The 20,004-nt window shown below is 41.8% G+C and overlaps 1 protein-coding gene across 1 annotated transcript in view; it reads left to right on the forward strand.

The window, feature by feature from the left end:
* Positions 1 to 14,845, forward strand: part of VOPP1 (VOPP1, WBP1/VOPP1 family member) — a 69,205-nt gene extending 54,360 nt beyond the window's left edge. Inside the window, exons 3-5 of the mRNA XM_026075290.1 lie at positions 7,638 to 7,715; positions 9,870 to 10,006; positions 14,378 to 14,845. Coding sequence (XP_025931075.1) covers positions 7,638 to 7,715; positions 9,870 to 10,006; positions 14,378 to 14,559 — 397 coding nt within the window. The 3' untranslated portion in view covers positions 14,560 to 14,845. The remainder of the gene's footprint in view (positions 1 to 7,637; positions 7,716 to 9,869; positions 10,007 to 14,377) is intronic.
* The last annotated feature ends 5,159 nt before the right edge of the window (positions 14,846 to 20,004 follow it).

Below are 20,004 nucleotides of genomic sequence, written 5' to 3' on the forward strand. Positions count from 1 at the left end.
AAGTCCCCATCTCTGCTGAGAAATTTACACTCCCACCTCCAGAAAATCAAAAACTGTCACGGTACAGATTATGTATGTCTTTCTTATGCCAGAGCCTTAAATTAGGCTGTTTCTTTGCTCTATTCTGTTAAACACAGGTCCACAGCCCATGTTAAGAAATGGCTTTTTAAGGTGCCAAATGCTGCCACCAATGGACATGGCCCCAACTGGAACAATGCTTGCTAGGTTTTGCTGCAGGAGGGTCAGAGAAGATTTCTAGATGGATGTGTGCAGGCCAAAAAGGCATGTGGTGAGACTTGCTGCATTTGCAGACAACAAGGAGAGTCCCTCAGTAGAGTGGCCCTCCTCTTGGGGTCTGGGAAGAGAGGGCTGGGGAYGTGGCAAGCTGTTGTGTAGCAGAARGTTTGTAGAATGGTTGGTTTGATAGGAGCAGCTGAGCAAATACTTCTCATCTCGTCAGAAGTAGGGGAGGATTTAGTGTATTCTGAGTTCTTGCACAGGGCTAAGAGGCTCTTCACCCAAAGGATAATTGAGAAATAATCCCTCTTTCAGCTGTTGCCTGCTCTTATTTTTCATGTTTGCCTGAAGGACATGAGCCAAATATCTTGTCTCATTGTGGGGGATTTTAGTTGTGTCAAAGCAGAGAGGAATCTAATTTGAGCAAATATCATTTTTATCTGTCTCTGTTGTTTCTACTCTGTAGAAAAATTGACCTGAAAACCTCTTTCCTCCTCTTTGCCTCATGCTTTCTTAGATGGTTATGAGCTGGCTGATTTATCAAGTACCTGGGTAACTTATCTCTAGTGGTCTCCTGGGTATCAGAGATACTGTTTTACTTTCGGGTGCAGATGTTCCACTGAGGTCACAGCTRCATTCAGCTATGAAGCAGTTATATTCATTGCATATATTTAATTAAGTCTGTTACGGGAGCCAAAATCAGGGCTCCATTTTGTAAGGCATTGTTCTTGCATGTGTTGAAAGAGGACCTTTGCTATGTATAAGAAGAGAAGAGAAACACAGAGGTGACTTGTCCAAGCAAAGCTGATTACTGACAGAGGAGTATCCAGACTGTTGCTCTTATCTACTGAACCCATGATTTTCATTCTTTTTCAATTTCTGCGCCCCTAAAATTCACCGGAAGAGGTGCACGCCTTTGCATGAATGTAGCTGTAATTGTAATAAGCTTCTGTGAGCCCTTAGAGATCTTGATTCTCCTTTCTTCAGAATTAGCCTACATATGGAAAGATGAAAACCATTAATAGATCATTCTTAGTCAAAGGTATCTTATCTGTGATACGTTTGTGTGGAGTGCGTGTGTAAGCATGCTCGAACTGGACAGTTTTGGGCTCTGGGAACCTCTGCCTGCAGATAACCGCAACGGAGTCATGTACCTCCTGAAAATCGGGCCATGTAGGCAGTCATGCCTGGGAGCTGCTTTGCTCCACCAGCCAAAGACCCTGCCTGTGATACTGCCCCTCGGGCATTTCAGTCAATGCCAGGGGAGGGATACAGCCTTTGTTTTGTGGTATCTTTCTAGAAAGAGATTAAACCACTGGGGTACTTGCTGCTGACAGAGTTACTTAGGTAGGACTCCTGACATCAGAACCGGACTCTGCATTGCTGAGTGTACTCAGCAATTCCCATGTTCATGTCCATGTGGGCTGCTGTAGCAAAATGGATTCCTTGGGATAACTCCTCCACAGTGCTGGTACTGTTAAGCTCCTCCACTTGTCTGGTTGTCTTCCCCACGTCCCCAGTGAACTGGATCATTCCTTGCACAGGGCTAAGGGCAATGTATAGGCAATGGCTTCCCTTCAAAAACTACTTTTTATTGAGAGACAGAAATGCACTGAGTAACATCCAGAATGGCCTGAAATGAACTAACCAGTGGTGAAAAAACTTTGTAGAAGAATAATTCTGTCTCTTTCAGTTATTCGGTATACCTTCTATTGATCCTCTTTCCCCATCCTTATTGTTAAAGTCTAACTTGGGTTTTTATAGCAGAGTACTCCTGTTGAGTTCAGTGGCCTTACTCCTCATTCACAGCACATCCAATCCTCTAACCTTGATCAGAACAGTTTTTGCTAGTCACTCTGTGGTGTTTGCCTGCCTTGTTTTTCTTTTTGTTCCGTGGCTCATCTCTATTTAGCATAACTGCATACTGGCAGCTGAGTTGCAAGCAGATTAAATCTCATTTGTTTTTTCTTTTTTAATGTAACTTTTTTTTTTTGTCCTTTAAGCAAATCAATACACACGTGTCCGCGCACACACATACGCTTAACTGCCTGCCTTCATCTGTTTAGTAGTAGCAGACCTGAGCCTTTTGGCTTCAAGGGCTTAGTGGCAGTGGTGTGACTGTGGAGGCTGCCTAGATGTGACCCAGGCTCAGGAGCTTGGCCCTTCCAGTTCTTTGCCAGCACTTGTGGTCCGTTTCCTAGTGTTTCGTCCATGCCAGTTTTAGGACGGCAGCTGGGACTTTCTTTGCTCCATCTGGGAGCCTGTTTCATAGATGCTCCTAGCCATTCCCCCAAAATCTTTCTCTTCCGTTCTTAGTTTCAGTCTATTGCTAACTTCCCCTTTCTTTAAACTTAATAACTTCCTGCCCTCTGCACACACACACGCTTTGAAAACTGCCAGTGCTTCTTGTGTTCCAATGAATCCCAATTTGCAACATGCAGCAATCATTTCATCTATCACTGGCATGCAGTCTTTTGGGGAATTAAGATTAGGCTTGTCCACAGGACACTGGTTAGAAATTGTGCGATTTACTGTTCCAAAAAGAGTTTTGGTTGTTGTAGGGTTTTTTTTTCCTCCCTCCTCCCTCTGTCCCTGTGTCTACAGCAGCATTTCTATCACTTTGTATGGATTAATAATTTATTTTTTGTTTTACTCTTCCAAAAGACATTGTTGATCAAACATCTTAAATGTTAAATCAGGATTTGGTACATATGATGTAAACAGTCCAGAGGGGAAAACTAAGAATACTGCAGTCTGCATTTCAAATGGACGGTATTGATGGGAAATACCCACGTTGGGTGAGGACAGGGAACATTGTCAGACTGCTATTGCCATACAGTCTACTGAAGACTGTAATCCTTGCTTTATCTCTTTAAMTTCTCCAGTTTCCAGCAAGTACCAATCAGGGAATTTATTTTTAGATGCAGTTCTTTCCTGCATCAAATCTGCTAAGAAGGGACTTGTTCAGCTGTGTAGGTGCAAATATAAATGGAAAAGCACTTCTGGCCTGTTTCATTGAGCAGTTGTTACCCACAGAACACATGTAAATATGTTTTTTTTTAATGGGGTCATACCTCATACCCTTCATCTGATACTTTGGGCTTTGCTTGTTCGTTAAGGAAAGTTCAACTTCAGTATTTAAGTGAGGACCTGTACAAAAAGCTTTGTTGGGTTTGACTTGTAGCCGTGATGTGGCACACAGTGCACCTCTGGTCTCTGACACAGCAGTACTTTGCTGTGCTAGCAGTACATGTAGTTGGACATGTAGATGCATTCATTTAACTCCTATGAATTACGAATGAAAAGCTGTACCTGCTAAATCATAAATCACCTTGTGGAAAGTTTTTTAAAATTGATAATGATGAAGTTGTAGATTAGCAAAGCAACTAATGGATCATGCTTTATTCTACATCATGGGTGAAATTTTGTTCTGTGAAGCAAGCAGCCACAGCCATTGCCCTAGGGAAATGCAGATCTCAGGATCAGCATTAATGTGTGAAAGAGGGGAATTGGCTTCAGAATAGTCTTTTGTAGGAGGTGAGCTCAATCCAGTATAGATCAATTTTAATAACTGCCATGTCCAACTGAAGAAAGACAAAAACAAAACCTGACAAAGTGGTGTTTTTTGTTTTGTTTTGTTTTTTTTTTTAATTTCAAACAACTCTTCCTCAGATAAACCTGCCTCAAAGCAAGGTTTTCACCCTGAATGTGAAGTAGCCAGACATTTCAGGGGGGCTGCGTAGGGTAACTGCTGGGATTGACACAGGGAAGGTTCTCTGGTATTGGGCACAACAACAGGTAGAACAGGGCTTCCCTTTTAAGCAGAGCCAATGCGAAAGTGTAACTTTAAGAACATGTATATCAATTCGGTAAATATATGTGTGTATGCTTAACTGTTTTTTTTCTGAACCAGGGTCTTAATTCTGCAGGGTTTTATTGTCAGGAAGTAAGAGAGAGTACATCAAAGATAGATTATGCTTAAACTTGTGTAATGCTCCATTAATAAGCTGATTTTATTGTCTTCTTTTGCCCACTAATAAATATGGCTTGTGTAAGTAAGTTAATTTTGTTGTAATTAGGATCGATGTTGGCAGAAGTTCAGTGTTATTTTTTTGTTCAAACAAGAACAAAAGACTAGCAAAGCTTCCACAATATCCTAACAGAAGTATCAGCAAACTGGCCATTTGTTCTTCCAGGCTTTTTTGGCATTACTGGTGGGAAATACAGTTAGCACATGGTTATCATGGTATCATTCTTGGCTCAGGGCTCCTATATACACATACATATGTACAACGCACACGTGCACACACAAAGCCAAGCACCCATTTAATACTGTGGGTAGAAAGTGAAAGTGTTTCTGATATGAGATCTTGCAGGGATTTCCTTCTAGGTCATGATACTGGATGAGCTTCTGAGGTTCACCCAGGAGATGCAGTCATTAGCCTTGGATGAGTTGCCCCTCGATGCTCTGTGGCTACTGTAAAATGGAGCTTCTCTAAACAGACCCCTAGAGAGAGACTGCTCAATCTTTTGCATCTTTGTTTACAGCCATGTTAAAGTGCAATCATCTGTGTAGGAGACAAAACTTCTGTTTGTTGACCTTTTTTGTTTCCCATGAAGTGGTCTCAAGAGCTTCAAAAGCATTCATCAGTTGAGCCTTTCTGTCTTGCAGTTCATACTTTAGTCCTCCTTTGTAGACAGAAAATCTAACCCATGGAGGCTTTAAAAATGCTGCTGACTTAAAGCCTAGGCAACTTAAAGATTAAAAATAAAAAGTAAATTCAGGTACTACAGTCATCATAGAGATACTGTTTTAATTTGGATGGTTTCAGTGACCAGAATTATATATTTTAAAATAGCCTTCCCCCATCCCTTCTTACTCTAGAGAAAACATGCAAAATAAGCAAGGCAAGAGAAGGGGAGGGGGGGAATATGCATATTCTCCATAGGCTCTGTATTTTAGTTGGAGTCTAATAAAAGTTAAGCTCTTGGGGCTTGATCTGGGAGAGAACTTTGGGGCTTTCAAGTTGGACAGTAGAGCAGGGTCCAGATGCCTGCCTGGTGCATCAGCTCCCTGTCCCAGGACAGGGTGAGGTGTAGGTGGAGCTGGGTGGTGCTGAAAGGGCCAGCATGGGGAAGGAGAGAGAGAAAAATGCTGATGTGCCTGAAATCCTTCTATTTTCTGTCCTTAGTTGCCTCGAGAAGGGCTATCAGGGGGCAGTCCCCTAGTGAAGTCAGGAACTCCTTCCCTGCCTTTCCCAGATYGGAGCTCCCACATGAGCAGTTGTTAGGATCCTGGCAAGCTTTAAAGAAGAAAGGTTGGAGATGGGGAGGCTCCTGGGTTACGGGTCAGCCCAGTGGGCATTTTCACTTTTGGCCTTTCACTCATGCCTGAATGTATCAGCGGACCTTGCCATGCTGATCAGATGCTCTGGCTTAATTAAAGAAATCCTGCCTTCTTGTCAACAGAAGGGTGCACACTGTTTTCACTTGCAAAATGGCTGATTATGTTATCCGTTGAGCATCTTCCTCTGACCCCAATTAGAGGCTGAAGCCTGGGTGACTTGACATATTTTGTGAGTGCAGGCTTGTTAACCGAGCATGTAAATGTGTAACTGCCCGTACAATTAACCAATTGATTTTTTTTAACTTTGTACACAAATATGGGAGTACAGTTAAGCAGTTGGGCAAGTTTTCCAAAACCAGATGCTTAATTAAAGGTGGGTCTTGAGCATACTGAAGTAAACCTCCTTAAAAAAGATTGATCCAGTTGTGATAACCCTCTCTTTTCTTCTGCTCTGTGAATCTGAATCTGACTGTTTCCATCTAAGAGGAAAGTCTGTCACATACTGTAGTTTCTGTGTTACCTCTGTCCTTTTCCGACTAAACACGTAGCATGTTTCATTGGTGTGGGAAATGGCCGTTACCATAGAAATTGTTCAGACGTTGCTGTTAGCCTATGTGCTGGCTTTAGTTTTAGTGAAACTGTACCTTGTACTTTCAAAGGCTGGTGCTATAATATTCTTAAAGCTGTTTTTTTCTGTGTAAAATATTAATTTGAAATGCATTTGTGGAGGAAAGTTTAAATAATGGGAATTTTTGGCAGTTGCAGTCCACTACCAGAAAAATCATGATGGAGAATCCAAAGGTATATCTTATTATTATTTTATGTGTATTCATATAAAATAATGTTAATATATCCATAGACATATGAATAGGGGAAGAAGTAAATACAAAGTATATCGATGTTCATTATAATGGTATGAACTCTAGCAGATATAAATGCTAGAAAATTATTTTTTTCCTATTTGTTTTATTTATTTTTCTTCTTAGTTTTATTAAAGAGTGGAAAGGAGCTCTATTGATTTTCCTTCCCTTTTGAAGTTAGTCTGAGAAGCATAAATGCTATTAAATTTGCAAATAATAGTGCACATTAAGTTTTCTCTGTTTCCCCTGGAAGCTGCCAGTTTGCAAAGAATGAGCTATCTGGTAATTTTGACCTTGTAATTGTCTTACAATTACAAACCCCAAATGGTTCATGTTTGATGTCTGCACTGTTCATTTACTGTGAAATAAAACACAGTAATATTGTTTTCCTTTATAACATGTTCTGTTATATGGAATTAAACACTATATTCAATCTTTTTGAGGTAATTTTAAAGGAATTATATAGAGAAGCAGTTTCAATAACATATAAAAAAAAGTTTCTGAGTAGTGATAGAGCTGTACCATGGATACGTACATGAGCTGACAGTTTTATCTGGCCAAGTGGTCTGTTCTTACTCGGTTTAGTTTGACTTTTATTCCTGGTGATGACTATAGGATCTGGTACTGGGTAATAGTCCCAGAAAGTGGGTATATAAGGAAATTGAGGGATAGGGCTGTCGTGCAAGTTTAAGTGCACAGTGGTGGTTGAGTAGTTGTATTGGTGGTTGATGTGTTGATTGTTTCCTCTTCCTACAACTTCCTACAACTTCCTAAGTCAGAAGCAACTCCAGGAAAATCAACAGGGTACAACTAGTGCATGTCAAAGCAGATTAGGCTGGGGGTTACCGTCTTGGATGTTCGCTTCTTCAGAGTCCTAAATTAGCAGCGGTGCCAATCCTTAGGAATCCCAGCTGTGCGTTATGCCACCTGGGCAACAATTTCAGGTCTTGCCATCCAGTTTTACAAGGATGTTGTACATTTAGCCTCTGGCAGCGGGGCTGGCGGCAACAGGCTTGGGGATTCCTCTGCACCCGTGTTTAGTTTCTGTGGTGTCAGTTTGAAACAACTGGATTTGTCCAAAATGTTACTGTTGAGTTGATATCCCCATGTGGACCCAGATTCTGATGTGATGCAATTTTACTTTGAGTGGCAAACACTCCCCTAGTGTCCTTTTTTCCTTTATTTCTGTGCAGATGTCGCTCCTATGAAGATTGCTGTGGTTCAAGATGCTGCGTAAGAGCTCTCTCTATCCAGCGACTATGGTATTTTTGGTACGTCACAACATTTTGGAATTTTATGTTCATGGTGTCCTACTCTTGTCCTGTTTATAGGATTTGAAGCAAGGTATTTTCTGCCCAAGTATTCTAAAGTAGAGTAGGTGCAAGTAAGTGGTAATGCATGTGCACAGGTAAAATGCAGGACTTCGGGTTTTAGCAACCTCCTGTTGCCCAACCCCCATCCCAATAGCAAAAAAGTGTTTATTCAATAAGCAGTGAGAAAACACTGGAAAAGGAGATTACTCAGCTCAGGTTGACCTTCCCTGTTTCCCCATTCTGTTGGTTTGTACAGGCAGTGGTTCTAACTTTTATCTAAATTTACTCAGTTCCTCATACCTGTCACAACTACTACCGAGTGGCAGCATTGCTCATTTTTGCAGGCCCTCCATTTTAAAAGAGGTTTGTGTAAGGAGGATTGTACATTTATGCAGAGTTTAAGACAGTCTTGCCAGATGAATTGAAGCTTCAATTAAAAAGGAAGGGTACATCTATGACTATGAGGATTTCACTGGAGATGACAGCAAAGGAAAAGAAGGCAGAAAGATTTGAGCTCGTGAAACCAGCAGCTCAGTAATCTGGATAAAGCTTAAACTAATCACTTTTTTATGTATAATGAAAAAATAAGGTAAATTCTTTTTAGAGAGGAATTTAAGAAAGCACCTGAATAAAACCTCATTATTAGAGAAAGCAAAAGCTCTCTAGAAAACCTGATTTTAAGTATTTTTATGTAGRATTTAAAGATTGTTTAAAAAAAAAAGCATTCAAAATTGGAATGAATAAACATTGAAAAACAGAAGCCTTATACATACTATAATACAGAGATTTCTCAAAGCTGCCTGTGGGATTTTGGTGTACAATCCTTACTGATATAACTAGGAGTTCTGCGTCTGAACCCCTAGGGTGACGTTGTAAATCTCTGTTTTGCTGTTCAGAACAAATCCTTTCCAGGAACGCTGCCAAAAAGGAATGTATTAATTTTGGCTTAGAGAAAGAGAACCTCATTCTGCTCTCATTTCCATTGTTGAAGCAAGAACGGAATTTTGACCCTTTACATAATATACCTATCACTGCCATGCAGTGTCACTTTATCAGTCTCAGTCATCTGGGAATGCTCCGGAGGAAAAAAGCACTGTGTGCAGGCTTGCCTCTGGCCAGCTTAGGTGGAGGAGGAAAAAAAAAAATGCTTCCAAAGGATCCCAGTTGTTCCTTGTCCTCCAGGAAAGGGCCCTGAAAGAAAGAAAAAGAGGTGACAGTTATAGGCAGAAGAGCCATTGGCACTAGGCAAGAAAATGCTAGCATCCCAGTTGGGTTTAGAAGAGCTTGCATCAGTCACTACCATGTCTGATAACTAATCAAGAAAACTCAGTGGAAAATACTTCTAAGAACAAAATCTCCTGATGCACTCTTGCTGCAAGTGCATGTCTCCACTGAACAAGTGCAAGGGCATGGTGAATGAAGTTTAGTCAGGTTGGAAAAGGAGCTGAAAGGAAAAGAGCTGAAACAAAATAATGTTCTTTTCCTTGAGAATGTGTATCCTGTCTAGAAAGCACAAAGCAAAACCTGTGATCTTCAGTGCTGAATGTTTCAGTCTCCTGGCTTGAGCTTAAATGTCAGCTATAATATTTCCCATGGGAGACAGAATTAGTGTTACTCATTTAAGAACATCCAGAAATCTTTCTTTAAGAGCAACTGCAGAATAGCATTCCTCTTTGCACAGCCAGTCCCAGGCAAACCTGCTGACCCATCAAGATGCTATAGGAGCTGGACTTGTGTCCAAGACACACAATATTAAACAGTAAACTGGACCTGGAATTTCAGTTCACCAGTCCAGTGGCAAAGGTCAAATATGAACCTGAATTTTCCAAAAGTTCAAGGGCATTTCAGTTTCAGGATTGTATTTTCCATGTCAAAAAACATTGGACTATGATACTAATTGATAGAGAAATGTCCATAAGTGCCCCAAGATGTGGCTATCTCAAATGACATAGGCCTGCTGTCCAGCAGCAACCTATTTAAGAAACCCTGCTAAAAATCATAGTGAGGCTGATGGTTGATGGATAGTATTCTGAGTTTCTCATGATGAACAATCTCGGGTTGAGAGCTGCCTGAATGCAGGTGGGGTTTGACTTCCCTCTTCTCTTTGCCTAGGTTCCTTTTGATGATGGGAGTTTTGTTCTGTTGTGGAGCTGGCTTCTTCATCCGAAGGCGGATGTACCCTCCTCCACTAGTAGAAGAACCTACTTTTAACGTGTCTTACACCAGACAACCAGTCAACACTGCTTCAGGTCAGAGACTGCTCATTATACAAGTTTTTCTAATATCTTATATATGCCAAGGCATTAAAAAAGGGATTTTTTTTTTTTTTTAAACTGTGGGACTGAGGAAAGGAAAGGTACCGCACTAAACCATGCAGCCGCCTCCTCTGATGAACAAAATTCTGCTGTCGAGACAATATAATTCAGCAGCAGCATAAAACAGTATTTTTGAGACCCAGGATAACAGGATAGTTCCCTTCCCTTGCGTTCCTAATATCTTTAGAGATATATATCAGTGAATGGAAGAAAAATAGAAGACACTCACTTTGCAGTGTTGACAAAATGATAGGTATCCGAAATGAACAATGATGTTTTCTTCTTGTGAATAATTTGAAGAAAGAATTTTAAGTATAGTTGATACCATTTGGCAGAGGTGAAGGAAAGCCTAACATTTTCCTTCCACAGCATAGTTTATTGCAAGTCTTTTCTTTTTGATTTGCCTTTCATATTCTGTGCTGTATTTTTTGCTGCAGTGAAGTGGCCCTTCTCCCTGAGTTATCAGTCTGATTGCTCTCTGGTCAGTGGTGACAGTGAGCATCAGTGAGGACCTACAGAGTGAGGAGTCCTCTGGCAACGCTGTTTTCTAAGTTTCTTATTTCTTAGCCACTGGCTGTTAGATAGTCCCAACCTGGAGAATCTTGTGGACTTGGACTCACCTGTAAGCAGAAGATATTTGTGCTTTATGAGAGCATTTTGAATCCAGCTGTGTCTAGTTGGAAGGCTTGCGGCGCTGAGAATATGTCTGAGTGTACACTCAGGTGCTTGTCTTTTCCTTGTCTCAGCAAGTCCAGACTGAGACACTCTTATCCACTCTCCTGATTGCATGAACCAGGGCTAACATGTGCCTGTGGAAACACATGCATGCATGCACGCTTGATACATGGACACTTTTCCTGTGCTGTCATTTAGTCACACGTTGTATTATAGAGAGCTCGAGCCAGAGTATAATTACATTTTCTGGCAACTTTTCAGGAATTGGCAATTTGTTTTTGTTTTGTACTGCTTTGGCAGTGGAAATAAAACTGAATATTTCAGATTGAAAAGGGGGATCGCTTAAAGTTTGCTGCCTCAAACTTCTCTGTCAGAAATCATTTTCCGAATCATTACAGCTCTGTGCAATATTTTGGCTGCCTCGAGACAACCTCCTTAGAAAAGGTGTCATAAAAAATATTGCCGTTAGCTCTGACTGGAAGTGTGTTGCACAGGGATGCAGCATTCAGGCTGTCCACCCTGTCAAGCCTGCTACTGCTCACCTGCCTGCTTTGTACACACTTTGAAAACACTGGGTTTTGCATCCTTAAGCATGTGCTTATAGGCCTGTGTTCTTCTCTCACTCTCCCAGGTCTAAATGGATAGATAAATAGCTGTTACAGGCACAAACTAACATTTTACTCACCCTGTTTTTTTTCTTAAACTTAGTTTTTGTTGTTGTTGTTTTTTTTAAGGCCTAGAGTTTCCATTCTGCATCCTTTTTTTTCTGCTTTATTGAACACACATTTTTGCAGAGTGGAGGGTTGACGGTGTGTGTGTGTGTGTGGGGGGCAACCAAACTAACTAAACCATATTTTTAGGCCTGAAAAATAACCCCAAGGTTATGTAAACAAGGAGTGCTTTGCAGCTAGATGAGCAAATACTAGACTTAATTTTAGAACACGGCTTTAGTTTTTCATGACACCTCATGGAACACAAGTTGTGGGCAAGTATAAACAAGCTTAGGCCCTTTGACAGCCTACTTATGCCACCTGCTTTTGGATTGTTATTACTACTTTTCAAACCTTGAGGTCTGAGCTAATCTCACTGCAATCCTTTTTTCTATGTGTTTTGTTGAACTTTCAGCCAGTCTTTCAGCAGTTCCAAGTGCTTTCCCAGTTTCTCTCTGTCTTTCTCTCCTGCCTTTTCTGAGTTCCTGTACCTTCTCGTTGCCTCTGTCATGAGCAGCCACCACTAGGGCTGTGAGGTGCTGGGTGCCCTTACTTCGTGGCCTCCTTTTTTGTGTTTCTATGGGGCAGATGCAGAACTTCTCCCCAGAGGAGTGGAAAGATGGCGTGCTTGCCTGCCTGGCCTGCTGGGAGGGCAGCAGAGCATGCTGCAGTAGGAAAGAGAGAAAGTTCAACTGCAAAAGCAATGGGAATTAGTAGTTGACCAAGTTTTGATTTTTCTCTAGCTCCTCTTCCAGATTTTGCAGCAGTAGCCAGTGCCCTGTAGAGCTGGAGCCCTTGAAGCGCAGCTCCTTGGCCATCCCTTCCTGTAGATGCAACTGCAACATCTTCTGCCATCCCAGCGTCAGCCCCGGGGCTGGCAGTGCTTTCTTTGTGGGCCTGACTGGGCAAGTGGATCGAACACCTCACCTACAAACTGCAGTTTGCAGACCTAGTGGTGTCTTTCACTTCAGCCCTGGCCTACGTTGCACAAAACCAGCGTTTTAGGCCCTAGGAAGGGTTGGATCCCTTTTGTAGACCCATAACAAGTACTTATGAGCTGATCCTGCAAATAAATTGGTACCTAGATGTTGTTTTCTGTTGGATTTAATGAACTGGAAAAATATTTTAAAGGAATGATTTCCACACTCACCCTCAAAATTCTATAATACAAGGAAGCTTTAACAAAACCAGCCATTTTCCTAAACAGCAAACTGCAATGAGCTGCCTTACATCTCTTGTTTCCCTGTGTTGATGGAAACTACAGAAATGCAGAGCCGAGCAAGATTTAACTTTATGTTAAAAATGCTTAAGAAAAGAGACCCTGGCTAGATAAGTGAATATTGGCGCAAACTTTGGAGAAGGAAGACTTGGAGCCCGCTCCCAGCCTGGCACTCTTTCTGCAGCCAGCCGGGTGTTAATACTCAGCTGAAGCAGAACAAATAATTCTCATCACCACAGCAGAGGAAGCGAGGCCATGGAGCAACCCTGTTTCCTCAGATATGCAAAAGGAAAAATTTCTTGTGTTATTAAGAAGGAAACAGCCATGTTCCTGATCTGCTTTCTTTCCTCTGTGCTCGTGAGTGTCCAAGTAAAACTTCAGGGCCAGACACCCCAGACTGTGAATATTTGAATTGTGACTTGACCCATCTCTTCTTAATGTTCTAAGAACATATTTTTGAGTTGCTCTATGGATCCTTCCTGACTGTTAAAGTACTAAAGGATGCCTAAAGCTCTGGACGCCTATATTCCTTCTACGGTGATACTGAATCCTGGAGTCACTAATTCATGGAAATGAATGACTAAATGGAAAATCCCTTAGAGGCTGTTTCATTACAGGAAAAACAGAGCAGCACCAAAAGGAGAAAACCTGTTGCTCAGTCGTGATTTTTTTTTTTGTTTGAGTCCAGCCTTATTTAAAGAGAGAGGCAGAGAGAGAGAAAAGGACACTAGTTTACCTATTCAGAGAGAGGCACTAGTAACTTTAATAGCTGAAATTGTGTGAGTAGTGTTCCACTGCCCCTTGTGATACCCAAGGGAGGTTACACGCTGCTTGTGTTATTCTTCATGGTGACCGCCTCTGTAACTCTTCAAGTGTCATGATTAGGAATTTTTCATTTGATTGTAAGTTTCCTTGTCCCTGCAGGCTCCAATTTCATTTCCTAAATTTAATCTGTACTAAACAATCTTGTCCCATCGTGTTAGCAAGCCTTAATTGGCTTCAGCTGGACTTGTTTTTTTTTGTGTCACACATGTTTACTCCTTAGCCATATCCTACCCCAAAGGGAAGTTTTCTATTTGAGATATACTCTGAAATGCAGACTAATCCAGTATGTTACAAAACAATCTGTGCAGTTCTGTGTGTCTTGTAAAATTTTACACCTGAGTCAGGGGCTGCAAGGGAAACTCCTGTATTCATTGGGGTCTCTGAACCTCTCCTTTATGTGGGCACGACAGCTTTTCTGCCCAGAGAACTGAGCAGGACTCGCTGTCTCCCTTTCAAATGATGGTTGGTTGGGGCAGCAATGTCCTTGGTCTCACTAAGTTTCTTTCTATTATGTGCAAAATTGAGACTTCCTTTTGGGGAAAACTCCACAAGTGAATGTAGCGTGCTGTCCTGCAAGTCTGGGTTTCCTCTGGAGTGGGACAAACATGGCTCCTTGTCCTTGCTCTGATGAACACTTTGAGGTATTTTATGTTTTCTGTAAGCAGCCAGCCTTGAAACAGAGGCAACCTTTGAGTGTTGCCTTGGCCACATGTCCTAGGCTCCAGGTAAAACCTGCTGTGTATGGCTTCCATGCAGGGCAGAGTGCAGGCAGACCTTCTCTCTTGTCCTTGGAAGGGCACGACTGCTGTCTGCTGCTGCTGCTGTTGTTGATACCTTTTCTCTCCTTTTTTTTTTTTTTTTTTTTTTTTCTTTCAGGGTCACAACAACCTGGGGTGCCGTATTACACAGATCCAGGTGGACCTGGGATGAATCCCATGGCTATGGCTTTCCACGTCCAGCCCAATTCCCCCCAAGGGAACCCAGTTTATCCACCCCCACCTTCCTACTGCAACACGCCACCTCCCCCCTACGAGCAGGTGGTGAAATCCTCCACGTGAGGACTCTGTGGCTCTTGGACCTGACTGTATGAGAAGAAGGTGCCATTGCAAAATGACAAAGATGGAGGGTGTCTGCCCTTTTGAACACTTGCTAATTCTCTAAATCCTCTCTCCCTCCCTTCCCTGCACCTTTCCTCATTAAAGTTACTTGCAAAGGGGTGATTTTTAAATTTTTTGTTTTTGCAGTAGAAGTGGATTTTTTCTTTTGTCTTCAAAATGAGAAAAGTTGTCTTTGTAATGCTTTTAATGGAAACCTATATTTAAAACCTGTATGTCTTTCTCTTTATTTATTGTTTTGACTATGTATATTATTGCATTGTGGCAGGCTACCAGTAACAGTTCTTTATGCAATCCCAGAGTGACATACATTCTCCTAAGCCCCCATTAGAAGAAATGCTCTAATTTAAGAGAAATGAGAGACAAAGAGAGTAAATGTAGAAGAGGCTGGGCAATGCTTTTACCAGGGATGGTGACAACCATCTTCTTCATTTAGAGTTTTCTTGTAAAACTCTGTTCTGATGCACAACAGAGATGCGCTGTGACAGAAATCACAGAGGGAGTGGGGCACCGGTGTTGGTTGAGTCATGGCAAAGGCTTTGCCGAGTGCCTTAGAAGAGAGGGCTTTGTTGCTATTAATGGTGCATCTAAAAAGAGAATGACCAGGGCTTGAGTGCTTCTTGGCCAGCACCTGGACTCTGCCTGTGGCCTCTTCAGCCTGGCTTCTCTTCCCCTTTTGATGCCCTACAGATTTTGTTTTGTGCTATAGCCAAAGGTGAGATTGTATGAAACAGCTGATGACCTAAATGTCAGTAGTGAGAGGGAAGTGTTATAGCATCAGAGCTACTTGTGCCTCTAGATGTGTTCAGAAATATTGAAATATATAGAAGACTTTTCTTCCCTAAACTGAAAAATAATTATAACAAAAAGGAACAGGAGCCCACTCCCAAGTTTGTTCCCTTTGAAATTGATGGGAATTTTGTCACTGGGAAATAATAGTTTGGTTATGGTCTTACTGCTGCCACAAAGTATATAGTTGAGCTGTCATCTCTAGGTGACAGGTTTGCAACATGCTCTCCTTCCTGTGTCATAGTCAAATAACCTTTTTTTAAAACAGTTCCTTAACCCAATGCACAGATGGTTTGGCTTTGCAGCTGCTGCTGGCACTTRGATCTCTGTACACTTTGCTGTGAGTATTCCCAGGGTCCCTGATTCATGCTCATGGCTGGCTCTCTGAGTGACCATGAGTCAATACCTTCAAAAAAACACAAAGCCCTTTTCCTGGGAGGGTGGTTAGGAGCATCTATCTCTAGCAAAGACATGAAGCTACTCTGAGGAGTGACTGCATATCAGTGGCACCTTCTCACTTGGTGTGTTTTCAGTCACATTGCTAATGAGTGGCAAAAAGAAGATCCCATTGCTTTTTACTGCTGAAAGACCTGCAGAAACAGCACAGCTGAAAGTTAGGAGTCTGGTATGGTCCTTTGGGTACCAGGTCCATTACTGCTTCCTCACTGCCGATACACTGACTGCTCCTGTGTCACTCCAGCTAGGGCATGGAGGGCACAGAGGTAATTTGAAGTAATCCAAAAGACCTGTGTTGCTCAGGGAGCAAAAGTTTTGTTGTGCTACTAGTGCATCTTACTGCTGCCAGCAGCTTGTGAGAATTTGTTCCTAGAGAGCAAACTAAATTTGCAAAACTGACAGAAAAGAGCATCCCTTTGATTATGCACATGGGTTGACTTAACAGGAAAACCGCTAAGGGACACTGCATTTCTAAAAGCTGCTGGTGCTGTTAATAGTCATCTACTGGAGCAGAACTAACTTTTGAAGAGCTCATTACAGCAGTCTTGACTTGGGTGAAATTGTAACTGAAGTAATTGTATGGCAGCCAGGGAAGGGAAGAAAGTAATTTACAGTTTCTTCTACTGATGGGTGTCAGGGGAGACCTGCCTGGTTTAGTGGCACTGAAGCTCTGGCTCAGGTTGTGTTACATTGCCCAAAGTCCTTTCGCTGTTTCGCTGTGACCTGCCTTCTGGAAGTGCAGTTGGATTCACCAAGTTAGAGAAAGCTGTTTCTGTGATACCGTAACGTGCAGGACACAGTAAGAGCCCTGGTCACAACCACATTAAAGCCAAAGGAGGCTGTGTCTTGATACCAGTTGGATCAAGATTTGGCCTGAAGAAAGGACTTTGTTTCATCAAATCAACAGGCAGTTGCTATTAGAAGTGGTGTTAGCATTTGATAGCAGTGATTGGTCTGGTTTTTATTTTGATATGTGTCTCAGCCACAAGGGATAAGGGGGTAGAAAAATAGCATCATGCTAAAAGTTCTGGCACATAAGGATGGGTAACTCTTAAGGTGGTGTAAAAGGATCTTTCCAGGACTGCAGAGCTCATTCTGCCACCAAGAGGGGCTTGTGAAATCAGAGCTGATGTGAGGTTAGCCCCAAGTTCTGAGTTTGCACTTGCACTTATGTTATAATCCATGCGAGACTGAATCAGATCATATCCTCCTATATTTGCTTATGTTCAACATATGTTTCAAAAATGTTGAATGGTATCTACTTATAAGAAGTTTGCCCAATCTTTTGCTTACTCCTCCATACTGTATTATGGATTAAAAATAACCCACCCAAATTCTAATACTTTTTGTAATTCTTTTTCATTATACTTAAAAATGAAGAAATACGAGCAGACCCAGGTAAGCCTTTTTTTTGACTTAGTAACACTGAATTTAGGAAGGACAAAATTCTTTTCTTAGCTTCCCAGAGCTGATCTTGCCTAAGTTGCTTAGCTAGATTTAAATCTTACGTAATCTATCATTTAAAGTGTTTTGATAGGCAGGGCTGTTTTTCAGTCAGTTGGCTGTTTAATTTTAAAAGTAGTGAAACATAAGAGGGGCTGCTCATGTGCCAAATACAAGGTATTCATGTAAACGCTTGGAGAGAACTGCCTGACAAGGGACTGCTTTGGTTTTCTTAAATATCAGAGTTTTCTGCAGACTTCCTTGCATACCAGAGGAACAGAATGACTGAGGAGAGTTGTGCACTCCTCTCCTATTGCAGTGTCACTTTTTTAGGTCACCTTGTCTTTTCCCCTGTATATCACAGGCTGGAGAACCTCACCCATTTACCCTCACAGTGAACCTGATGCTGAGACAGGGTAGAAATACTTTTCAAAAGTGTTTCAGTAATAAAATGCTTTCTCTTACTGTGTATCATCATAAGGGACAAAGCATGTACTTTTGTGTGTGCAGTGCAGGCTCAGTGGACATTTAAGATAAGGAAAGGTACATTTTATATATGATCAATCAATAGGTCCATCTGCCTGCACATCACAACTGTATATATTTTCTAAATTAGTGTGCAAAGTTTAAAGCTGCCTGTGTCACATTGTATGGTTGTGTATGCACTATGTAATTTTTTAAAAAACAAATCCAGCATTTCTTTTTCTGTCAACAGAAATGATGACAGACCTCTGACGTTAGAAGACAGATGTCATTAAGTTCTTTTATATTATAAAAAGTATCTATGAGAGCTGGCATTTTCCTGATAAGATTGGATAGAAGCCTTTACAGTGAATTCTTATGCTGTATACTGAAATTCAACTTCTGGTGAAATTTTTCTGCAGTCTGGTTGTTTTCTTTGTTAATGCTGGTGGATGACACTACCTCTTACAACATACATGCACTCCTCTCTTAGAAGTTGCTTAGTCTCCTATTGAACACCCAGCACCTGTGTTGGTATTCCTGTGAATTACTTGCAAATTGTTTACATGCCTTTCCTCTGGTTGCCTTGCTTTCAGAATTTTTTAGGTTTCCTTTTTTCTTCCTGTTTTTCTTCTTAGTTAAAAAAAGAAAAAAAAAAGCTGGATGGCAGGGAGAAAGAAGGAGGAAGCCCTGTAACTTTTGGTAGGGTCATGTTAACAAAATAAAGCTGATCTGGGTGTGTATATTGCATTTTTTGTAAAATTGGGTTGGTGGGTTGGAGAATGGAGCAGAACTTGGTCTTTCGACAGTCTCAGGCTTCTGTTACTCTTCAAACTTATACAGAGTTTCTTTTGGAATGTGTTTTATTAAAGTAACATTAGATATTGCTCTACCTTTAGGCACCTAATCATCTTTATTGCTCTTTCCTGAGTGGTATTTTAAAAAAAAGCTTTATGTAAGCAAGTAGAGCTAAAAGTGTACAACAGCTGTGTACAACAGAGGACAGTAGGACTACTTCCACGGAGAGCCTTGCATCTGACTGCCACTTCAGAGAGCCAGAGCTAAACCTCAGGCTACAGGCACTTAAGTGGACATGGTAGGGTCACTTCTCACCACCGGAGGAGTGCTGACAGGTCAGGTGGGCAGCCTTGATCACACTGGTGGAGGAAAACATGATCTTCAAACACAGTGTTACTCCACAGTGCTGATGAGCAAAGTGCGCAGTTGGTTACTGCAGCTAAGGTGAACTTCCACATTGCAGGTAAGTGCTTTGGCTGTAGGGATTTGTGTGTGAGATTTTTCTAGTTGCTGCTGCTGTTTCTCACTCTGTAACACAACAGAGATCCTAGTGCCTCACTCCCACGGTGGGGTGGTGTTTTTGACTGCAAAATAAGTTTGGTGCCCTTCTCAGTGTGCTGGCTTCTGGGAGTCCCAGTCCTGGGCATCAGATGTTCCCTGGACCCCTTCCAAGAGCTCCAGGGCCAAGGTTGAGCTGTGGCTCGCAGCCCGGGCTGTGGGGCTGCCTCCCTGTCTGCTTTGGAGATCTCACCAGCTACATCAAAAAGTTGGTGTGTTGTAGGTCTCAATCTTGTGTTTCTTGCAGTAGCATTCAAAACAGAGAACAGAGATGCTTTAAAATAGGACTGGAGCATAATAAAAGCCCAGTTGCTAAGCCTCATTTGGAGCCAGAGACATAAATGTTACTCCTTGAGGTCACCTGTTCTGTTGGGTATTCTGAAAATGTGTCTAATATTATCTGTGAAGAGGCATTGACTGTAAGGAATATGCCGAGGTGATCACTGCAGGCAAGAAAACCTTAAAAGTCTCTGCTACTCCAACCCTGGAGGACATGGGAAGGGTGAGTCTCTTTGTTACAGTGTAAAATTTCCAACTAAGCAGCTTTAAAAGAAAACGTGTTACCATTGAGTCTCAGTATACCTTGCCTGTAGCTATGGTGTGGCTAATCCCTCCTATGTCCAAGGCATGTGAGGAAAGCCTAGGATACATTGTGAGGTGGGGGAGAAACTTGCCCTTCCCGTGGCTGGGGGATTGGTTTAAGATCTGAGGTTTTGCTATCAGTCCTGTCTCAATGAAGAACAGCAAGGCTTAGGGATTATGGAGGGCAGGAATGAGCAGAGATATTTATAGACTCATAAAGGACCCCTTGATCACTGTGTGTAGCTTGTGCCTCCAGGTATGCAGTCATCAAATTTTTCTCTGGAGCAGCATTAAATGCAG

The sequence above is a fragment of the Apteryx rowi genome, unplaced genomic scaffold (assembly GCF_003343035.1).
Source record: "Apteryx rowi isolate R43461 unplaced genomic scaffold, aptRow1 scaffold_400, whole genome shotgun sequence".
In the NCBI taxonomy this organism is placed as follows: Eukaryota; Metazoa; Chordata; class Aves; order Apterygiformes; family Apterygidae; genus Apteryx; species Apteryx rowi.